The 18,059-nt window shown below is 37.8% G+C and overlaps 1 protein-coding gene across 2 annotated transcripts; it reads left to right on the plus strand.

Annotated features, from left to right (window-relative positions):
* Positions 1–1,268: 1,268 nt before the first annotated feature.
* On the plus strand, positions 1,269–18,059 carry LOC136282046 (uncharacterized). Of its 2 annotated transcripts, XM_066169213.1 has the most exons (33): positions 1,269–1,472; positions 2,713–2,806; positions 3,000–3,066; positions 3,158–3,198; positions 3,658–3,744; positions 3,978–4,069; positions 4,709–4,777; positions 4,952–5,031; positions 5,203–5,312; positions 5,584–5,636; positions 5,925–5,988; positions 6,278–6,368; positions 6,513–6,592; positions 6,927–6,994; positions 7,409–7,519; positions 8,028–8,121; positions 8,635–8,754; positions 9,202–9,287; positions 9,899–10,058; positions 10,585–10,645; positions 10,963–11,092; positions 11,384–11,469; positions 11,849–11,964; positions 12,159–12,254; positions 12,736–12,855; positions 13,346–13,407; positions 14,017–14,118; positions 14,225–14,404; positions 14,980–15,062; positions 15,180–15,263; positions 15,491–15,596; positions 15,991–16,129; positions 16,986–18,059. In XM_066169213.1, the coding sequence occupies exons 1-33, from the start codon at positions 1,348–1,350 to the stop codon at positions 17,691–17,693; spliced, it is 3,765 nt and encodes a 1,254-aa protein (XP_066025310.1). In that variant the 5' UTR covers positions 1,269–1,347; the 3' UTR covers positions 17,694–18,059. The 2 variants fall into 2 exon arrangements, with proteins under 2 accessions (XP_066025310.1, XP_066025311.1); XM_066169214.1 differs by lacking the exons at positions 1,269–1,472; positions 2,713–2,806; positions 3,000–3,066; positions 3,158–3,198; positions 3,658–3,744 and having other exon boundaries at positions 4,009–4,069; positions 4,717–4,777; positions 16,986–18,058.

The following is an 18,059-nucleotide window of genomic DNA, read 5'->3' on the forward strand; positions in this document are numbered from 1 at the left end:
GGATAAATTAAGTTGGAATTTCGAATTCAGTCAAGTGAGGATCATCCCTTCTTTTGTTCTCAAAAGACATCAGTTTGTAGACTGGAATGTTCGTGACTGTCTCTTGTAGGGTGGGGTGAGTAATAAAAATCAAACCCATGGGCGGGCTGGTTCTCAGAGTTACAAATCTTGCCTCTGCATGCATGACACATTAAATAATATTAGAAACATTTGCTACTATAAAATGAGGCTGACACTTCGCAACATGCGATTTAATCGTGTTTACAGATTATAAAACCCGCTTTTGTGGCCATTTTTACTTGATAGTATCCGCCAGATCTGGTAAAATTGTGCAGGAAACTATTATCAATTAATCTTCGAGAGTATAAAAAAAAAATATGAGTATGACTTCTCCGGAAAATGTCAGGGTTTTGCTTGTTCATCAGCAATGCTAGTTCACCTCGGTTTGGGGTAATCCATTCCGAGAATTTTACTTGAGCTGCGAAGTGTCCCAAATTCTTAAGTCATGAAGTAATCAGTTAGTTTTTGCGCCCAAATGACCTTTAACAAGGAAACATACATTCAAAGGCTAAGGACCGTTAAGTCCTTCAAGCACTAGAAACTGGTCAAAATTTTTTTTTTAACATTCTAAAAACGATTAGGACATTTCCGGACTTTGACTTTACTCATTACGCGCTGGCCCCTTTTGTTAGTTTTCAGAAATTGAAAGGTTTTGACAAGTTCGCGCCAAACTATTTTAATACCATACTCGATCAGAACGGAACTTATCCCAAACAAAAGTCTTACCATACCTTGTCCATCGGTTCCCTGAAGACCCCGAAGTCAAACCACTTAAATCTCCTTACCTCTTTTTTTATACGACTTTCCTCCCATGAGCACTGGTCTGAACTCGCTTTGTTTTTTTGTTTTCGAAACAAAACTCGAAAATGCAACGAGCCCAGGGTCATTTCGGCTACTTGTCAGCGGTACGGTCGCCAAATAATCAAATAATAATAATAATAATAATCATAGCTACGTCATATGTGGGGAGTTATTACATATTATGTCCTAACTTTACATATTATATCCTAATAATTTCTCATACATGACGTGCCTACCTTAATTATGACATAATTATGTTATTATTTGATGATCATACCCTTGACAAGGAACCAAAATGACGCTGGGCTCCCGATTGAAAAGAATTGGCTCGTGTGGCAATGCACCATGGTCTTGATGTATGCGCCCGTGCTGTTCAGCGGTAGGAAAATAAAAATGCGGGAACCGGATAGTAGAAATATTGACCACATTCGTGAGGAACACGTATGTAACGAATTCATGGACTGATTTCTAGATCATCAGTTATTGATGGCGTTTTCTAGTCCAGAGTCACCTGTAGCACCACGACGTGTATTTATAAACCGTGTTGAAAATCCTAGCGAAGAACATGAAGAGCTCAACAAAATGGCGCACGGGGTTGCAGAGAGTAGGAGGTAAGCTGACTACTTACTCCCTTGGAAGTCGTGGTTGAAATAATTTAACGTTCTTCTTGATAAAACTATAACGAGACTAAGAGAGGGTGCCTATGGAAACAGTTTACCGTAAGAACGAGCTTCACGCAAAATCGGCCAGTGCTAGTTATGAATGGGAGGACATCTATTTTTCTCTTTCCGCAGCAGGTCAAATTTAGTCTTGAGAAGGGGTTCGGGAAAAGGGGAGGGGGGGGGGGAGGGAGGGGTTCGAATGTATGCTTTTATGTTTCCAGTTTATGGTAATGAAACGTGGAACGATTTTAGAATCTTGAAAGATCTCACAGTTTAATCCTGGATATGCTATGTCAACCTAGTTGTATTAGGCACCTATCATGTTCTCCTGCGACATAAGTTGTACTGACATGTTTGAGTGTGAGTACATAGGATGAGGTCATGATTAAAGGGGCTGTTCTGGTGTACCGTTACACGGGGGAATTCCTATTGTTTTCATATCCATACATGGAGTTGTGATGCAGTTCGTTAATGTTTCGTTCCTTTGTGTACCGGTACACGAGGATACAACTCAATTAAAAATCATTGTTGTAACTTGAAATAACATTTGGATAAAATATTAGTTTTTTTAACTGCGTGATATAATTTTACTAAAATTTCAGATTGCTACAATTAACCCTTTAACTCCTAAGATGCCATTGGTAGTTCTTCCTTGTAAATTAGAAAAGAAGACTTTGGTGTTATATTAAGATTACACACTCTTGCTTGCCAACCTATATGCTAGATCAGATATTGAAATTATGAGTAATGATTTTAGATATATGAAATTCAAATATTTGCACTGCAGCGAAGAAACAAATTTAAGAGATCCTCACGGTTAAGAACACTACTGAACTAGTAGTTAAAAATTGGACCTGAAAAAATTCAGGCCTGCACAGGATTTGAACCCATGACCGCTGCGATACCGGTGCAGCACTCTACCAACTAAGTTAACAAGCCAACTGGGAGCTGGTCAATATGTTGGGTCCAAATAAACCATCCAAGTGATGAATAATGATTTTAGATATATGCAATTCATATATTTGCACTGCAGGTCCTATTTTCAACTACTAGTTCAGTAGTGTTCTTAACTGCAAGGATCTCTTAAATTCATACAAGTTACTGGTTTTAACTCCGGGGAGTTCAAGGGTTGACATCATTTTCTTGCAATTTCTTAATTTTCACACTCATGCATATTTGTCATTTACAGTGCAGATGTCTTCTCTAGCTATACATGTGGTTCATTGTATCATGAGGATATTCAAAATCATCCAGGAGATATAGTAGAAGCTGGTTGTCTGGCAGTAAGTGTGTTTTTCCATCTTTAGTTAGCAAAATAACTCAAAGTAGTTTATTTAGTTTTTTTTTTTAGGGTGTGGAAATTAAACCTCAATTTGCATTTCCAGCACCTTAATTTGTCACTTAATTTGAGGAACCACAATTATTTTGCTTAGTGTTGGTTAACATTCTTATACTCAAATGTCTTCTACCTGTCAGGCTCAGCAGCTACCAAAGGCCAAGTATGGATTGTTTGAGTCACTCCCACAAGATTTGATAAAAACTGGTACTGTCTTTTGATTTCAATTTCTTTTTTGTATGAGACATTATTTGAAAACAGATGATTCTTACAATTATTTACATTTAACTTTTTCTAGATAAACTGAGTGATTTACAGCTAGAGGGTGTTTTATATGCTGTAAGTATATCTGTGACATGAAGTATAATTCTATGTTTGGATTGTATACTTAAAAAATTACTGTTTCTCTATCACAGCTGAAGACAGAAATGTTCATTTCTTCCGGGTTTTTTTTCAGTTATGTAGTGAATATAATAGTAACATACATTTACAGAATCAGACAGAGGGTTTCTATTAACAATTATAGGAGGGTAAAGTGTGAGGAAAATATTCTGTTAATAAAAAATAGCTAAGACTACAGAAATTTAGCAGGTGGGTTTGCTCAGCAGCTGAAGAATTTAAATAGGTGCCATGTTCCAGAAATCAAAATAGGGCTTGGAAGGCTTTTTGTTTTGAAGCTGGGAAAAACTTTGACAAAAGCTGTGTTTCCTGTGTGTTTCTTCCTCTGTTGCATTGAACAACTTTTCCCTTTTTCCGTGCTGATAAAATGTATTGTTTATTGCTCTTACTGGTATTTAGTGTCAGAGACATCAGATGATCCTTGCCAATGGACAAAGGGCAGGCTTCTTTATCGGAGATGGTGCTGGTGTTGGCAAAGGAAGACAGGTAATCATTTGCTTTGGTATGTCTAAATTGAACCACCTTCCCCAGCCTTTAACCCCATTTTGCCATGTGAAGTATTAAAAAATTTGCATGACTTCACGTTTAGAACAAGTATCAAATATAACATTTCTCACTACATGTTTGGAACATTTCTTCTTTTCTCTAGGCTTCTGGTCTGTTTCTCTTTAGAAAATGTTGTCAATTATCATAGTTGTTGAAACTTATTACTGTCCTAGATCTCTGGAATTTTGTTGGACAACTTTGCACGTGGAAGATGCAAACATGTGTGGTTTAGCATCTCAACTGATCTGAGATTAGATGCACAAAGGTTTGTCGTCAAAAATTTTGTCATGGTCACTCAAGGAAGTTGATTAACCCTTTAACTCCCAGGATTGATTAACATGTAACTTCTCCCAAAAGTATCCATACATAATCCAACAAACAGGTAATAAGAATACACTCACTAATCAGGCAGAAGATGTTATCTTGATCTGACAACAAATTCTCATAACTAATTAACAAGGTATTGTGTTGTAGCAAGAGGGGAGAATTATCAATCAGATCTTGGGAGTGAAAGGGTTAATGGTATTTGGTGTTTATCTAAGCTCAAGGCCATTTTTTTGGCCCCTCCTGGAATATTTACCCTTGTAGTGATCTCAATCGGATGTTTTAATTTCTTTGGTGGATGTTTTAAAACACTGATAAAAAAATATATTTGTTTACTAATAAAGTTGTCTGGAACATTCTTGATTCTTTATTCATATACGTGTATACAGGGGTTGCAATAACTTTTTCAATAAGCAGCCACTGATGATGTGATAGGCAGCTTTGCCCCCCTTACCATGGCAGGGTTAGAACACCAGTAATTGGCTTTTGTTGGAACCCTGTGTTTAGTGTCCAGTCCCTTCTGTTCAAAATTATGATATTAAATAGGTATTGTAGAATACTCTGCTCTCTTGTTTTGCAGAGATTTAGAAGACATTGGTTGCTATGTTAAAGTTATTGATGGTTGTCAACAGCTGGACAAAGAGACAAGGTAATTAACATCTCTGGCAGCAATAAAAATGTGAAACTGCTGGTGCTTTGCAGAAATTCCTCTCTTTAATTTTGATTATATAACATTGTGATCATCAAGTTTTTGTTTTGTTGAGTTTGACAAAATTGTGGAAAAATAAATTCTTATACATGGTATTATATTTACATATTTCAGAGTATTTGGTTTGCCTGCTGATTTTAAAGAAGGTGTAGTTTTTAGTACCTATGCCACATTGGTATCGTCTGTCCAGAAAGGTATTTTTATCATAGTGTTGTGAGAAGCAGATCTGTAAGTCATCAACCCTTTCACCCCAGCAGTGATTAGCATCTAGATTCTCTTTATAATATCACCCCTGATGGTTGTAATTACAAATGCTGTACATGATTGTATCAATTCAGGGAAAATTGTTTGTCATATTTCCTCAGGTACCAATCGTCAGAGCAGACTACAGCAGTTGATTGACTGGTGTGGTGGAGAACATTTTAGTGGATGCCTCATATTTGATGAATGCCACAAGGCAAAGCATTTTGTACCAGTAAGTGATTTGTATAGGATAAATGTTGACCTGGTGATCTTTGATTTTTTTTTTTTAAATATTTCTTTTTTATTTATCAGTGACCTTAGAACAGGATACAGGTAATTTGCTCCATCTACACATATGCATATTTAAGGTGGTCATGCAGTGTGACGCACCTGTTTACCTACAGCATTTCTTTCTCATTTGCACTCTAAGAGCCATTTTGATATTATTGGATAAATGGATGATTATTGGCAAGTTAGTGCACCTGTTTTTTCTTTTCATATAGGGAAAGGAAGAAAATAGCACAAAAATAGCTCTGGCTGTCACTACTTTACAAAGGTATTCAAATAAAGAAAAATTGAATTGTATCTTTCATATGGAGGTAGATGTTGCAACTTTAGAATCCAAAAAATTTGTTTAATAAAAGGGTTTTTGGTGTATTACTGAGTACTACAATTATATAATTCCGTGGTTGATTATATTGATCACAGTTTTTTTTTAAGTAGGAACATAGAATATGCTGTTTTCTCCTTAAGTTCTGTGTGAATGTTCTTAATCATACATGTCATCCTTTAGGCTACATGTAGATTCTAGAAATTATGATTTCATGATTCAATGTGTTTACAGGATCCTTCCAAAAGCTCGTGTTGTGTACTGCAGTGCAACTGGAGTCACAGATGTTAAGAATATGGTATGCACTATTTATGCATACTTGGGTTTTGTAGTTAACTTTGCAATAATCTACCAACATGATGCAGATGTGCATTGCAAGAATTATTAAGTTAGCTGGGGTTGGTTTCAGACTTCAATGCCAGGGGAGGGTCTGGTGCTGAGAAAAAAGAATTAGAGAGTGGGGTAGGGTAGGTAAGATGATTGTATGGAAGGGGAGGGGTATGGGGTTAAACATAGCAAAAGAGGGAAGGATGGTTCATCAGAGTTGATAACGAAAAAATTGATGAAGAGGTATAATTTTTTTTCAGGCATTCATGGAGCGACTTGGCCTTTGGGGAGATGGAACTGCATTTAAGTCCTTTGATACTTTCCTTGGCAGCATAACCAAGAGGGGATTGGGTAAAAATTTTCTAAATTTTTCAGTTTGCTATAACAATTTGCCATTGCTTACATATATATGCCTCTGGGATTGATGCAATAAACTGACAGTTACTTTGTATTTGTAAACTGTCATTTCCTGATAGTGTGGACATTTTACTTTAGGTGCTGCCGAAATGTTAGCCATGGAGATGAAGGCTTCTGGAATGTATGTGTCAAGAGGTCTTAGTTTCAGACAAGCTGAGGTATACCTTGATATTTACACTTACTGCACTAAGAAGAAAGAAGCAGCAAATGAAAAGTTTGATTTTTATTTAGTGATGTTTATTTTAGTGCAAAATTTGGCAAAGCCCTAATTATGAAACAACCTTAAGTTGCTTGCTGTTGTATGTATTATGGAGCGAGTGATCCTAAACTATCTGAAATCTGCTTGATTTTTGATGTCATGAACTCCCTTTCACAAATCATCTATGCAGCTTTATTTTTTATATGTATAAAGACTTATAAAAATTAAAAAAAAAAAAAATTAATTTCTCACCAACTGATATGACTTGCTTTTAATTTCCTATTTATTTTCAGTTTGTAAATGTAGAGGCACCATTAACACCAGACCAGGTTAAGGTCTATGACACAGCAGTTCATGTGTGGTGAGTAGTGATCAATTAAAATTTTTACTCTTGATGCAAAGATTGCATAACATACATGTAGATCCAGATGAGGAAAAGAAATCCCAGGGCTCTGCTACTCGTCATGTTTGGACCCAGATCCCTGTGTCAGGAAGCTCACTTATCCTTCTTAGATTTTACTATTTTTTAAAAATTTTTTTTTTTGAATACAATACTTTCCTAATTATTTTAAAAGTCATAGATGAATATAAAATTTTGGGAGAAAAACTGCTTAGAGAAGAAACACCTTTTCAATGGGTCTGCAAACGCAGTTCACTTCGATCATTGTGGCATAATTGAGCGCGCGTCCTTACTTTAGCCATTAGTGTGCTTTTATGCGCAGATCTGTATGCGTAATGTGCTGGTTTTTTTTCTTATATTTCTTTTTAATTCAAGGAATGAGTTGAAGAAGTCACTGGAATACGCCCTGGGTCGAACTAACACTGCAACTCCAAGGGTGTGGTCCATATTTTGGTCAAGTCATCAGCGGTTCTACAAACAACTCTGGTAAAAAAATTTGAAATTATTTTCGGGTAACTACATACTGTAGGCACTCTTGGGCTTTTCACCTCATCCTGGGTTAGTTATTTTTTTCACTTAGAATTTTAGGAGGAGGGTACCACCCATAGGTAACTAGCCGAGAAAAACGGAAAGTAAACTCCTCTTTGTCCCATGTGATGGTAGGCGGATACTGAATTTCGTGTATCGCGGTATTAGCACCTGGGTCCCGCCTTTTTATGAAAACTGTTAGTCGAGTGTATGCCACGAAAAAGCGCTTTTTTGTGGATTGTGAATGGCCCCGCGGTGCGAAAAAGTAAACACTTTATTGTATAGTCTTTTGTGTTCGGTAGAGGGGAAGCTTGCATTAAAGGTCGATATGTTTTTGTAGCCGTGTCCAAGGAAAAACGAAAACCAACGGTACTATTTCCTGACACTTGTAACTAAAAACATTCTAGTTTTATGCTGGACTAGCTTCGTTTCCGTTGTTATTGTTTTTATTTTACATTTTGCACAGCATGAGTATGAAAGTTCCTCAGATTGTGCGGGAAGTTCAGCAAGCGATACAGGATGGCTATTGTGTCGTGATTGGTCTACAGACAACTGGCGAGGTCTGTATGATTTCTGAGTTATATTACGTCTTTATTATTGGAGAATTTTCAAATGAATGTCGCGAGTTATCCGAGATTGCATTGACTTGCTTTACTACGCTCTGTGATTGGTCTAAATACCTCGCGCCACTCTCCCAACCAATCAGACGCTAAAATAAAACCAATTGCGACTTGGTCACTTGCATTTTCCCGCGCTTCAAGTCGTGTGCTTGTATTGACTTTGAGTTCCTAACGCCGCTGTAATATTTTCTTTTGCTCTAAGTGGCCGTTTTAATGACTATGGTTTGGTTTCGCGGCGCTCAACCGAAAACCCCTCAAGTACTGGTTTTGTTGATTACTTTGCTTTGTACTAAACGTAGCCCTTACAAACTTACCTCAACGTTTTATTTGCAAGAAAAAAAATGCAGTGCGGGAGTACTGTAATAATGCGATCATTTCCTATTGTGTTCCAGAACAGAATTGAGGCTTCCCTGACTGTTTCGTCTCATTTTTGCTTTTTATTTTGTACTTTAGGCAAGTTTAGAGAGTGAAATATCACGTGGTGGTGGCGTGCTTAATAACTTTATTTCCAGTACGGAAGAAATCTTGACCAGGTTTATCATGCAATATTTTCCAACAAAGGTTACAAAAACGGTGAGTTAATCTCTACTGTCACTTGAAGCTATAAATTGAAATTCCTCACCATTCCATTTATCTTGTAGGGATATAGCAGTTTAACACCAAACCTCTGAGTATTTTTGATACCCGAGATCGACACCTTTACTCTATTATTTATTTATTATTATTTTTTTCATTCGAAGATTAAATGTGTTAGATTAAATTGATAAATTGAATCTTACTAGTTACACATCCATGTGCAGATCTCCATCCGCTTTTTGCCTGCTTGAATTGTAGTTTGGGGTGTTGGGTTTGTTTGTTTGTTTGTTTGTTTGTTTGTTTTTCTTTCGAGTGAAGGGACACGAAAGGCAAAATTGAAAAATTTTGAAATTTTGAAATTTGAAGATACGCAAATTGTAACGCCGCTCATTTACGACATCTTCTTCAGTGGTCTCTTGTCATACGAATTATTGCCTCATTTAGAATGGGAATGTTGTGGAAGACAAGTGGAGTGTGCAAGCCAAGGATCTGTTACTCTCTTTTGTCAAGAAAATTAATCTTCCAATAAGGTTTGTACGCTAGCCGTTTCCACTGAAGACTCATAGGAACCTCGTAATAGTTCGGCTTACCATCGAGGCCTCCGGAACTCAACGAAAAAGCATAGGAACTCGAAATCTGACGGTTAAGGGTTCGATTCCTTGTTGGGGATTCAGATTGTTTTCAATGTCCCACTCTTGGGACATAACGATTTCATCTTTCGTTACTGTTTGCTTTCATTTTATACTGACATCTTGTCTTTATTTTTGCTGGTCATGTTTACCATTTTTTCAACACTGATTCAATTAACCCTTAAAACCCTTATGGTGACCAGGATCTACTTTCCCCTTTCTGTGATACTGTTAAGTTATTCATTTTGATCAGGAGAATTAGGGAAATGATCGTCGACCTTAGAATCCTTTTGTAAGAAGCTTGATTGTGAAAGGAATTCTCCTCATCCGTTGGGTAGGAAATGTATGGGAGAGAGTATGGAGAATATTTATACTGATATTAGGGCGCAAAGGGTTAAGAAGATGTTGGGTAATTTTACCAGTCTCTTTTTAACCCCGAAAAGCCAGCTTCTCCTACTTCAAGGTTGATTACATTGTGTGAACGCGTCCAAACAATTTCTTTCTTATTCCAGTCCTCTAGATGATCTCATAAATCAATTAGGAGGACCAAAAAAGGTCGCAGAAATGACGGGCAGGCGCGGTCGCGTGGTAAAAACAGAGAAACAACCTCATCCTCATTACGAGGCTCGAGAGTCGGACAATAGTAACGTGGACAGTTTGAATATCCAAGAAGTAAGAGAACAGCTAGTCCCAGTTTCCCATTGACCAAAACGTCATGATTGCTTCCTGAGGTGAATTGCAATAATGATAATGCTGTTAGTAAAGATGATGATATTGATGATTAGAATGATTAATAACTGGTTGGACGAAATACCAAAAAAAAAGGAACAGCCGTCGGAAGGCAGTCTATCACAACGTTTTTTTATTTACTACGGTCTCGCTGCTCACAATACTTCACCGGATCGGAAGAAATTTAGCACTAACTCGAGTATAAATGAACTCTTCTTGAAGTCCTTAATACAATATAAATACACTCGGGAAATAATCATCTCGTCTTCTCGCTACGCAACTAACAGTCATTTTGTTCGTTTCTAAGGTTACATTTTTCAGTCTTTTCAACAATAACAACATAGGGTTATCATCCAAATGAGGACGAAAGTTTCAGAAGATCACCGGACTGTCGTGGTCTATTCGTCTTTCTTGTAACGCCCTCGACAGAAGTGTAAGTTTACACCCTTATTTTATTTTTATATTTTAGAGAAACAGCTTCATGAATGGAACCAAACTTGTGGCCATCATATCAGATGCAGCCAGCACAGGTAAGGAGAGTTGATAAGATTGTCCCCTGTCAATTAAGGTATGTCCAGGAGTGAATATCAGCAAAAATTATGAAATTGGGAAAATTCTTGGGTAAATGAAATTAGCGAGAAAGCAAACTTCCTCCTTTTTTTTACGGAAAAGGAAGGAAAGGAAATTTGGGTTGTTTTTGTTTAAACTTCTTTGAGGTTTCCAAATATGATATGAAAGTGAGAAATAAATGAATTCTGCAAGTTGTACTTAATTGGCGCCATTGTGAAAGTGATCTTTCAACCAACGTAAAGAATTCTCAGTGTCTTCGTTAAATTTTCGTTTACAGGTATCTCGTTGCATGCCGATCTCCGAGCTGCCAATCAGCGTCGCCGTGTTCACGTGACCATTGAGCTGCCTTGGAGCGCTGATAAAGCTGTGCAGCAGCTAGGCAGGTCACATCGGTCGAACCAATCAAGGTATTGTAAAATTGCCCTTCCAAAAGCCGGGTGGCAAAGTTTAATTTTGCATGTACGGCCAGGTTACTAAGGGGGCTTTAAAATAGCAACGTCTATAGTTGCTTTTTAGCGCATTTACCAACAATGTTGCAACTGCTAGATAACTCTTGGAAATCTGACAACGCGGGAGAGAGTACATTCTTAGATATATTTTTTCATTGCGATATTTTTCGTTACTTCACATGAAACTAGCTCCAGAGAGGCACCAAGTCTGGTGAGGCAATCGATAGACGTATGTTTAATGTTTTTCAGCGGACCAATCTATAAACTTGTTACTACCAACTTGGGCGGCGAGAGAAGATTTGCAGCGGCTGTAGCTCGCAGGCTCCAATCACTAGGTAAAGTATGATAAAAGAACAGAAAAGTGTTACAGCGAGCATCGGTCCTGACTTTTTGCTTTGAGAGATAATCTTCAATTTAGATATTTCCTACAAGGAGAGGGGGAGGGAGGGAGAGGGAGATTACCGATTTCTCACTGGATTTCCGAAGGATAGGTCTAAGTGTGAGCTGTCCAGAGGGGGGAGAGGATGACCGTTGTTTTTCTTTTCGGGCAAGACACCTTCCTCCCATAATGCCTTTCGTCACACGTGGGTATAAAAGGGCACTGGCGAACTCTCATGGAGACCTGGCGTCAGTCGAAAAATGCTTTTTTTGTTTTAATCTACTGCGATAATAGACAATTACGGAGTCTCACTGTGTGAGCTTTTTTTCTGTCAGGCGCTCTTACAAAGGGAGACAGACGAGCAGCGACTGGTGCCGACTTGACTCAGTTTAATTTTGACACTACCTATGGCCGATCTGCTCTCAGGAACATGTACCAGTCTATAACTTTGGTATGCTGGAAAGATTGCTGTAAACAAATTGATCCTTTTAGTTGCTGCGTTGATCGTTGTTCTGTGGTTTGGTTTATTCCTCTTTGAATTTTAAATATTATTTACTTTCATCACTATTAATTATAGGATTAATATTTTTAGGTTAGTTATTGCTACTACCATTGTGTTTTAATTGTCACATACTCTTTACTCAGCAATCCATCTGTCCAGGAGTGGCTTTATCCAAGCTCCTTACTGGAGCACAACTTCCCGACAAATATGAATTTACAGAGTTCAACGCGATAGCCAGGGTACGTTTATCGAGCCACGCATTGTTTCTGGGGATGATTGGGATGATTGAGATGAAAAGAAGAGTAGCTCTAGGCAAAGACAGACTGACAGACAAACAGACAGACAGACAGATAGATAAACAGACAGACACACAGATAGACGCACACACAGACAGACAGACAAAGAGAGACCACACAGAAATAGAGATGGAGACAAATAGAAAAGAGGGACAAATGGGGAGATAGATATCTCTTGGTAGGGAAATACAGAGACAGACTGAAATAGATGGACAAACGGAGAGGCAGGCAGCCGGGAAGAAAAAGACAGATGGCCTGGCGAAAGTCAATTTGTGTTTATTAATCTGAATCCTCTTAAACATCTTTTTTTTTTTTTATTGGCCGTTGTGATTATTTTACGTTTACTTTTACGTCATTGTATGGAAATGCACTCTAACCATGCGCTGTCCTTGTGTTTTCGTGTTTGTTTTTTTTCCTGTCGTAGCAATGTCTAATATCCATGGGTTTAACTGACACCACTTTTGTTGTAAAAGACAAAGAGGCTACTGATGTTGGACGATTCTTAAATCGTATTTTGGGTCTAAGCGTTGAAAAACAGAATTTGGTAAGCATAGATAGTGGCCTTTCTTTTTAAACAGAAAAATGTTATCAAGCGGCTGAAGTTTTGACAGAGTGAAATTTCATGATTCATCCCAATGTATGTTGGCATTTACAGCAAAAGCTCAAGTTAAATTTTTTCATCCAGCAAAACTAAATGTAACCTCTTTACTCCCGGAATGAATAAAGGCATCGAAAAGTCTTCTCTAAGATGTCTGAAATGACCATCAAATGAGAAAATCACAAATATTATATGAACTTTGTTGTCATTCACTCCCAGGTCGGGATGTCCTGAACCTGATGACAAATATTGAATTTGATAAACTTCTAGCAGGTTTAAATAATTAGTATTACAGCCTATAAACCTTAAAGAAAGTTTTGGACAAGACTAATTAGTCTGAATAATCCAAAGTCTTAAAAAAATCCAGGCATTTATCCTAAGCTGATTTTAAAATACCTATCTTTTGATTTTAACTTTTAAACTCTCTTATTTACAGATGTTTTCATATTTCTGTGAGTGTCTACATGCTACGATTGAAACTTCAAAACGCGAAGGAAGGTACAGTACGTATATGTGCTCATCCTTAGTTTTTAGTCAAAGTTTATTTTGTATATTCACTCTGCACTATTATGTTATCACGTGGAAAGTAATACACACTGGATAACCTTACGTAACTGGCACCTTATACAGTGGAATATAAAGTACATTTCAGTTAAGCGTCGTAAAAATCAAGACCAAAAAAATCGCAAGGTCCAATGAATACATAAAAAGTAAAAAACATAAAAAAACTTCTGAGAATTCAAAGTAAACCACAAGAACAGAGCCTTAAGCGCGGAACAACTTGGCTGATAGAGACGCTATCGATTTTCATTTTACCACTGATGAGGGTGGCGCAAGTTTTCTAGACCAATCAAGGGGCAGGAAAGTAAAGCAGAAAGAAGACAACTCTTCAATTGCTTTGCACTCTTATTTGGATATTATGTGCGGTATCATTCACGAAAACTCAGCGTTAAAACTTTAAGATGTAAGTCTAGTGCACCACAGGACAGTCTTGGATCTACTTTATTTGTTTACGCCGCTGGGTGGATGGACTGTACTGCAGACACTACCTGAGTCACGTTTTCACCCTGAGTAATAATTTTGTTAACGTTGCGTGACGTTACATAGGTATAATGAAGGCGTGACAGACGTATCTGGGTCCTCGATCACAATGGTTCGCAGTCCTCAACCGGTTTTTACCGACTTCCGAAAAGGTGTCATGGAAACGAAGTAAGTGGTGAACAGAGACGTGACTTGTTATCTTGTTAAGTATGGGAATTGTGATCGAGATCATGAAAGTTAAACTAGTAAACTTTCTGTATGTTTTTCTCAAAAGGCACGTGACTCTAAACGTTGACCGTGGGATAGACTGGGACACGGCCGTGAAGTTGTTTCAAGAGCATGGCTCCAATAACTTGGATGGCTTTTACTGCTCTAAACGCGAACAAAGAGGACAGCGGCTGTTTTTGTTAGCGATTCTGAAGGAGTCCTCAACACATCTTTTTAACATTACAAGGTAAACAGGGATTAAATATTTAAGTAATTTTCTGGTTCGGTAGCATTCGAATGATAACAGATAAAAAAAGACTGATGGAAGAGGGGCTCCGTGTAAAGAAGTCTTCCTTATTGTTCTGTTCTCAGTCTTTTGTTGTTATCATTTTTATTGTCGTAAGGGAAGATATCGCTGTCCTGTTCCCTTTTGTCTGGTGGGATGTAAAATTTCATTTTCATTGCTTTCATTAAGGAAATCACAATCAAAGCATTTTCCAACGAAATTCGGTCAAATGAATCATTTCACAGAACGTAATTTGACTACATCCACTAAAGATTTTAGAGCGTAAAATGTGATTGAATAAATAACTGAACAGGGATGCCGCGTTCGGTTAGGCCGGCTTTTGTAGAGGGAGAAAAGAAAGATACCATTTCATCTAAAATTGCAGTGGAAGTGGAGCGAGGAGGCTATGTGCGGGAAATTTTGAATTTACTTGCGAAACGGTAAACAAGAGAATATCAATTGATATTCTCTTGAATAACTTCAATAATAATTTCAATTGATATTCAATCGTACGATTGTTGCGTTTTGAATTGCAGACCAAACACAGGCCGGTCGCCATTTGAAGAAGAGAAGACTGAATTGTTACATAAGTATAGAAAGATTTCACTCCAAGATGCAGGTGAATAACAAAAAAGAAAACTACTTTCATTCAGTTTTCTACTTTGTAACCAGGCACAGCAGGCGAACACAAAATCTTTGCTTCGCTCTGAGTTTTCTTTTGTCTCGTCTTTGGCAGAGGCCGGATGGAAATCGCAGCACGAAAGAACAAGAAATAACTGCATCCATGGTTTAGGGTGTAAGAATGGATCGTCCTGTAAAAGTGAGTCTAACGAACCATGATAACTATAAACCATAGTCTATGCCAGAATGTTTCACGCGTGCACATTTACATTTTGAGGGAAATGCACAAGTTTTTACATTATGAGGGACTTGCTCGCCCAGCTCTTCTGGCTAGCTACTTCATCAAGGCTAGCTCTTCTGGCTAGCTACTTCATCAAGGTTGAACCACGGATTGATTGATTGATTTTATTTTTATTGACTTAAAAGCTGGTTGTCGCATAACTGAGATCCATTTGCTATGCGGAGGAATTATTCCACTACTGTCTGCCTTGGAAATGGCTATGGAAAAACATGCTGATAAACTGGGACTCACGTGAGTAAAGTAATTTTGAATTAACTCTACAAACAGTAAATGTTTGGTTATATGTTCATTTCTCCACTTTAGGAATCAAAGACGCACGACTATATCTGCTATTTTTTTTCTCGGTGCTTTGGTAAAAACTTCAGTGGGATTCCTGGTTTAAGTCTTGGTTTTGCTTAATGTGTAATGTTTCACCCTTGTTTTTCCTCTCAACTCATGATTATGTATGACTTTGCCTGGATTTTATTGAAGTACTTTTGGGTAAGTACATGTGATAGACTTGCTTATCTCTTCCTGGCTATAGACTTGTTTATCTCATTCTGGATAAGGTCTTGTAATAGTTATAGGCTAAGGAGCTTTGAAACACTTTAGCTTGACTTATCTATCTTTATACTTACTCTCGCAGCAAGGACAATCGCTCTTTGAGAGTAGTCCGCGTCGAACTGGATAGTGGTCAGCGGCTCGTTGGTTTACGTTACCCAGAGCAACTTATACCGGAAGTGACTTTGTTCCTGAAAGAGCAAAAACAAGTCGACGCTATTTTGGTACGTTTCATTCAAATCTAAATCAGTATCTTAGCAACTGCGCACCTACTCCTCCCCTAACCCAACAACAGTCAACTGATGACAAGTAAGGGTTAATGTTGGGTTAGGGGAGGAGTAGGTGTGCAGTTGGTCAGTTACTGACATTAAGCCTGTCATTCTGCGGAACTGTATTATGTAGTATGCTCGTTTGGTCGGCTTCTAAATCTATGCTAGCTCAAATGAAGATTTTAAATGGTGAGCTTCTGTGATATTCCATGAGATTCAGGAAATTAATTCTTTCACTACTGAAAAAAGAAAACAAATGATAACAGGAGATTTTCTTTTAATTCCACCCAACAGTTTTTATTCGTCATATTATGCATTAGGTGTTATTGCATTGGAGCCGGATGTGTCTCAAATTCACAGTAAAATTGTTTTTAACCTTTGACTCGCAAGATCCAGTAAGTTTATTTCCCAACTGACTGCCATACATTTCCTTTCAATTTACACAAGAGAATTTAGTGATGACACCGATTAGCTAATTACCATGTCTGTTCTCATAACCTGTTTAAAGGATAACATTGGAATCACAATGAGAAGTTACATGTTAATCACTTCAGGACGTCAAACTGTAAAGATTTATAATTGCAGTGTCGATTTTTGACGTTGGCTAATTTTAATCAAAGCTATGATATTTTCGTTGGTGATAACAAATCAGAAAACTGCGCAAGATGAATCTGAGTGTAGTGCTTCGGAAACTCCTCGGAAACTTTGGGTATGAACCAGTATCTGCATAGCTCTGCGCTTTATTGTCTTGGGGTAGACTTCTATGAGTCCATAGTAAATGTAAGATAATATTCAAATATTCCTCTCCAAGGAAAAACAACGAAGTGGTATCTTAGATGTGGCTGCTTCCTCGAAAGAAACGTCAAATAACTGTTTAGGGTATGAAGAAGCGGAATCTCCAATCAACCCGAGAACTTTAAGCAAGGCCACAACGCCTCTTGTTACAATTAAAAATTTCTTTAAACCTAAATCTTTGGAGGAAAGACCCAAGGTCACAGGAAACGAAACAGAACCTGTTGAAGAGACATGTGTTGATAAAGGTCGTCATGAAGGAGAATGTAGAGCATATTTTATTGAGGATGAGATCACAAACAGTCCGTGTCTGTCGAATTCAAGTATGTCTAACGAACAGGAAATGTCTGATGATAGAATGAAAGAGGTAAAATCAGGCTACTTTGTATCAAAGGAGTCGAAAGGAGAGGACTTCTCAGAGAGTGGGACGTCCACTTCTGATCCTGGTAGAAGTACAAACGTTGCGCACCATATTTCCACGCCCCGCTCAAAAGAGAACGTACAACTTAAGACGTCTGTGAAGAGAACTAACTCTGAAGCGACATCACGGTCAAATAAACGACAGAGACAGTCAAGTATTTTATCGTCGTTTGGGAAAGTGACAAATAAACCTGCAGAAAAGACGAAGAAAAAAGAGATTTTTTGTCCGATTTGTGGCGTAAAGTTTGCGAAAGAAGTGAAAAATGTTGAGATAAATGATCACATCGACGGCTGTCTTGCTACGTAAGAGCTTTTTTGTAACGTGATTCTTGAGCTCAGGTTATTTAATGAACACATGTACCATCAGTTGAAGGGCCAGGATTTCTTTTAATGAGCAAGATGAGGATTATAAAGTGACTCTCACTTCGAACTGACCTGCCCATCCCTTTTATACTCATGTGTTCCCATATCCGTGCTGTATGTACCTTGTCGCCCACATAGGTGTGCAGATTAAAAGGTCGAATCATCAAATCTGGTGAAAGTTCTGGAATACACTTTATGAAAGATAAATTTTTGATATGGGATCTTTGCACACTGCACTTAATTCTGGAATATAATTGACTGGGTGAATGGATTATAACGCAGCGCACGATAGTTATGCGCTTATCAGGCC

This window comes from Pocillopora verrucosa, chromosome 6, assembly GCF_036669915.1.
Source record: "Pocillopora verrucosa isolate sample1 chromosome 6, ASM3666991v2, whole genome shotgun sequence".
NCBI lineage: Eukaryota > Metazoa > Cnidaria > Anthozoa > Scleractinia > Pocilloporidae > Pocillopora > Pocillopora verrucosa.

Bases quoted from the DNA above. Each gene is read 5' to 3' on its own strand.
- LOC136282046 (XM_066169213.1), top strand. From the start codon at position 1,348: ATGGCGTTTTCTAGTCCAGAGTCACCTGTAGCACCACGACGTGTATTT. The intron at 7,520-8,027 runs GTAAAAAAATTT...CATTTTGCACAG, and splicing joins CGGTTCTACAAACAACTCTG to CATGAGTATGAAAGTTCCTC. The intron at 15,597-15,990 runs GTGAGTAAAGTA...TTACTCTCGCAG, and splicing joins GCTGATAAACTGGGACTCAC to CAAGGACAATCGCTCTTTGA.